Here is a 4,485-nt window from a genome sequence, read left to right as displayed (position 1 = left end):
TCTTGAGCCCCAGTTTTTTGGTGCATCCATGGGCCACGCCACACCAGGTGTCATACGCTAGAAAGCAAGAGACGGGCGATCAGTGAGGCTTGGACCACGGGAGGGCGGGTCGAGAGCAGAGGCTTTTCTGGGGAAGGAGGCGCAGGGCTTGGCCACAGCTCCTGGTTCAAAGCTCTCTCCTGAAAGGACCACGGAGCCAGGTCGGTGGGCGGACGGGCGCACTCGCGTCCTGCTCCCACGTCCAGGTACAGAACGGGGTCTCCGAGAGGCCGCGCCCCAGCGCCCCGCCGGCCTCCGAGCGAACCTCGAGGGGAGCCGCGGACGCGGGTGGCAGCGGATCCCAGGAGCACAGGGCCAGCCCCGCAGCGCGCATTGCCCGGTGCCCACCGCCTGGCCCCGGCTCTCGGTCTCCGCCCCAAAGACTCGAAAGGCGACCACAGCCGCCCGCAAAGGGAACACGGAGGCATCTGGGACCATCACACCTCATAATTTCTTGGCGGGTCTCCAGCCGAGTGGCAGCTTAAAATAAACTGGCATGAAATGGGGTCGCGGAAGAGTTCAGGAATTAATTGGGTGAAAAATAGTATTTGACTAGATGATCGGACTCGCTTGACTGCTCTTCTATCTGACGGGTAGTCGGGAAGACAATAGTGCGCATCCGGTCCTCATCCCCGGCCCCCCTTCCCAACCCGCCCCCCATTAACCCTTCCCTCGACATCTGGGGTCTGGAGATAGCGAAGGGACCTGTCCTCCGGTCACATCGGCGGACCCACGAGGTGCCCTATGATCAGACTCCTCAGGGCCGATCCTGCCCTCGGGTTTCAACTTGCAGCCAGCAGCACCGGGTGCCTACGAAGCCCCCGTGCATTCCCTTTGGATCCTTCAAAGCAAGACTCCTCCCACCACTCCCACCCCAGCCCGCTCTAGCCGGTGCCTGCAGCCCCCGGCGAGGGTAGACTGCGACCAGGACAGTGAAATCCATGGAGCCGAGGCCCAGCGCAGCCCCAGCGAGGCGAGGAAACAGCCCCAGGTCAGTGAGGCAGCATGGCACGGATGGAGTTCCTGCAGCAGAATGACCTCGGTGCCAAAGTCAAACCCTACTAATACCTGGCAGGTAGAAAGCCCATAAAGTGCTTTCACTTTAAACACCACCGCAGCTAATTTTCATAGCCGCCCTGTGAGACAAGAGAAGTGTTCATCTAAGACCCATTTTACAGGTAAAAGCACCGGGGCTCAGAGAGGCTAAGCGTTTGCCAGGGTCAGGCAGCTGGGGCGCTGGAGTTCAGGCCAATCCCCCTGTCTTTCAGAGTTGGGAATAACAGTGAAAGGAAAGGAAAGGGAGGTAGAGGAAATGAGAGAGCCTCTTGGATGCAGCAAGTGGTGGAAAGCAACGGGGGAGGGGTGGCTGGAGCAGAGGCGAGTCCTGGGGTGCAGATTCAGCAAGGCTACCTCTCAGGGGCCGAGCGAGCCAACTGGGCGGCTGAGGACGTGTCTGCAGCGGAGGTTGATCATGTAGAGAACCCAGCGTGCAGCCCGGGATGCTCCCGCCACAGCTGGCTGCTGGGGGCCCGCGACGGTGTTCTCCCCACAGGTGCATGCACTTCCCGGCGGAATCTTCTACTATTTCCCCTCTACTCGGCGGATTACAGTCGCGCCAGGCAATGTGCAACTCAGATCAGAGCTTCTACTGGGGTTCGGACCCGGGGCTGGGCACATGCCACTCCACGGTTGGGTTGGCTGCAGCCGGGAAGGGAAGTAGGAGCTCATTGGAGGTGGGGGTGCAGGACTCAAAGGTGGAAGAACACAAGGGCCCTCAGCAGAGGAGGGGCGGGAGCAGGAAATGTGGAGAGGACTCGGAAAGAAATCCATGCAGGCCAGAGCAGCAGACAAAGGCTCCTGGCCTCGCTTTCCTCAGGGCCTGCTCCGGCCAGCTCCGCCACCAGTGCCAGACTCATGTGCCGCCAGGGCTGGCGGCCCTCCCGAGCCCCTCTTTGTTGTGTGGGTAATTGTAGCTTGCCTGCGGGGCGGGGAGGGGGGTGGGGGAGAGCTGGAATGGGAGCTAGAAGGCAGCCTAAGGACTTACGACATGGCTTCCAGCGCGGGAGCCAGTGGCAACACTAGGGATGGAGAGGGGGCTTTACCCCATAACATCCCCCATCTTCGTTGGTGGAAACCATCCACGTTTCCCTAAGCGTATAGAAAGTGTCGTAAAAGCGCAGCAATAGGCCCTCTCAAGGACCCTGCCACCCCGCAGGCTCTCTTTCATAGAAAATTTGGAGCTGTTACTATCTGGAGCTGATGGATTTGGGGATGACACATTTCAATCCAAATTGGAAAAAGAAAAACAATTCTCTCATCCCCGTGCCTCTACAGAAAAGTGGGATATCAGTCTGAATTAAAGGCATTCTGGAATGGATTGAAGAACTGAACTAGGAGTGGGGAAGCATAAACCTCCCCCTCCCCCTTCTCCTCCCCCTTATCCCTCCCCTGCCCTTGAACTGGTTCCCCCTTTCTTCCTCTCTCTTCAGGACACGCAATTGCAGACAGGTCTTCAGCCCGGGAGAAAACAGAGCGGTGCTCTCTCCTCCCGCCCTGGCAAACCTTCCGGCCTTCTGGTTCGACAGCTCTCGCCATTCAGGATGCTGCCCCTCCTTTTTCTTTTTTCTTTCTAGCCTCTGAGATGTAATGAATTGTCTAAAATGTTCAGGCTCAAATCCAAACCATTTTATGCACCTTTCTTGCCTTTGACTTCTCCCTCACTTGTCAATAGCTAGAGGCAAATTTGGAGCAATTAGGGACCCCGAGTTTTCTAAAAGCTGCAATTAACGTCGACGTTTCCGCTGATTGTAGACTTGGAGCACAGCGCACGGGGAAGGGAGGAGGGGTCAGATCTCGGCTTAACGAAAACCGGAGCCAGAAAACTCTATTCCAGCTGAGACGCTCGACTCCTCACACCGCCCCCTACCCTGACCCCCGACGTCCCATCAAGCCAAGAAACCACACACAACACAACAAAAACAACGCTCTCGCCGCCCGCCCCTCTCTCGCAGCAAAGCCCTAGCCCTCAACCATCGCTGCCACTCGGACACGGCGTGGTCCCCCTTCTCCGGCGCCTCCAAGTCGCCTAGCAGCCCAGTCAGTTGGTGACCTCTGGCCGGCCGGGAGCGGATCGGGGCCCCATTTCTTTCCAGACTCCTTCCTCGCTCTGCCCCTTCCTTTCCGCCAGCAGAGCCTCCTCACGTCCCAGCACTCATCTTCCCTGCAGTGATTTCCTAGGAACCCGGGGCAAGACCTACTTGTGGGACGCAGGTTGGCAGTATTGGGGTCCGCTCCAGCGTTCGAGGAGGTAGCCGATGAAGAAGGGGTCGAAGACGCCATCGCCTCGGTCGTGCCGGGTCCTCTGCTGCCCGGGTCCTCGGCCCGTCAGGCGCAGGAATAGGCTGTAAAGAGAAGCGACAGCTGTGCGGGGAGGGCTGGCGGGGTCCGGAGCTAGGGAGACGGCTGAGCGACCCGGAGGCGCGGACGCTCCCCCTGAAGTCCCGGCTGCCGGGAGAGGAGCGGGGGGAAGGGCTGCTAGTCGGCGGGGTCCGGGTGCGCAGCGGGTGAGGGGGAACATGCGCGGGAACTCCGAGGCTCCGGGGTCGGCCACGAAGCCCCGGGCGGCTCTCCAGTCTGGAGAAGCAGCCGGGCGACCTGGAGCGCAGAGCTGAGACCAGAGGAGCCCAAGGCCAGCGCAGGACGCAGGGTGCGGGGGCTGGGCTAGAGGGCACGGCAGGCTCGGGGCGCGGTTTCCCAGCCCAGCCGCGACAAGCCCCATTGGGTTCTCGTCTGCCGGAGGGCGGGAGAGGGGGATGGGGGAGCGGCGCACGGGGCGGGCACGTCTGGTTCAGTGTCTGATTCCCGTTGTTGTGTCTGGCTAATTCCCTGGAAAGAAGGAGGCGAGCTGCTCTGGGAAACCGATGCTTTCGGTGAGACCAGGTGAGGACAAAAGGGTCCGGACCTTTGGGTGCTTCCCCGGGGAAGCACTCCAGTCACCCCGCGCTCCAAACCGCCAGAGAGCAGCGGGTCGCAACCTCGCTGGCCTCCCTCTGGTCCCGCCCCGCTGTGAGCCATCTCGAAGCCTCGGATGAGGCTCGGTCCAGGATTCTATGTTTCCCCTCTACCCAGCCCCCTGAGGTCCCCGGATCCCTCGCCGCACAGAAAGGGCGAGGGAGGCCAGGAAGGGGAACGTCACTCGGGAAACGAATTTGCGCCCAGCGCGCGGGCGGCGGCGGACAGGGACTGAGACGCGGCACCCTCGCTCCGCGCTGGCGCGATGGCGCCCGAAGACTCGGGCACAGAGAGAGAGGGAGGGCGGATCTGGGCCGGTCTCAGCGCGCGGAGTAAAGCCCACCGGCCACTGCCTTCTCAGCCTCCCCAGGACCTCACCCCAGCTCCGCGCTCGCACGCGCACGAAAACGCAGGCAGAGGGTAGACCGCGGCTCC

General features: G+C 61.3%; 1 protein-coding gene across 1 annotated transcript in view; it reads right to left on the bottom strand.

Annotated features, from left to right (window-relative positions):
- Positions 1–3,828, bottom strand: part of GAD1 (glutamate decarboxylase 1) — a 42,875-nt gene extending 39,047 nt beyond the window's left edge. Inside the window, exons 1-2 of the mRNA XM_015565783.1 lie at positions 3,297–3,828; positions 1–57 (exon numbers count right to left, since the gene is read on the bottom strand). Of these exons, the coding sequence (XP_015421269.1) occupies positions 1–57; positions 3,297–3,378 (139 nt within the window). The 5' untranslated portion in view covers positions 3,379–3,828. The remainder of the gene's footprint in view (positions 58–3,296) is intronic.
- Positions 3,829–4,485: the final 657 nt, after the last annotated feature.

This window comes from Myotis davidii, unplaced genomic scaffold, assembly GCF_000327345.1.
Source record: "Myotis davidii unplaced genomic scaffold, ASM32734v1 scaffold59, whole genome shotgun sequence".
NCBI lineage: Eukaryota > Metazoa > Chordata > Mammalia > Chiroptera > Vespertilionidae > Myotis > Myotis davidii.
This window is presented reverse-complemented; position numbering and strand designations above follow the sequence as displayed.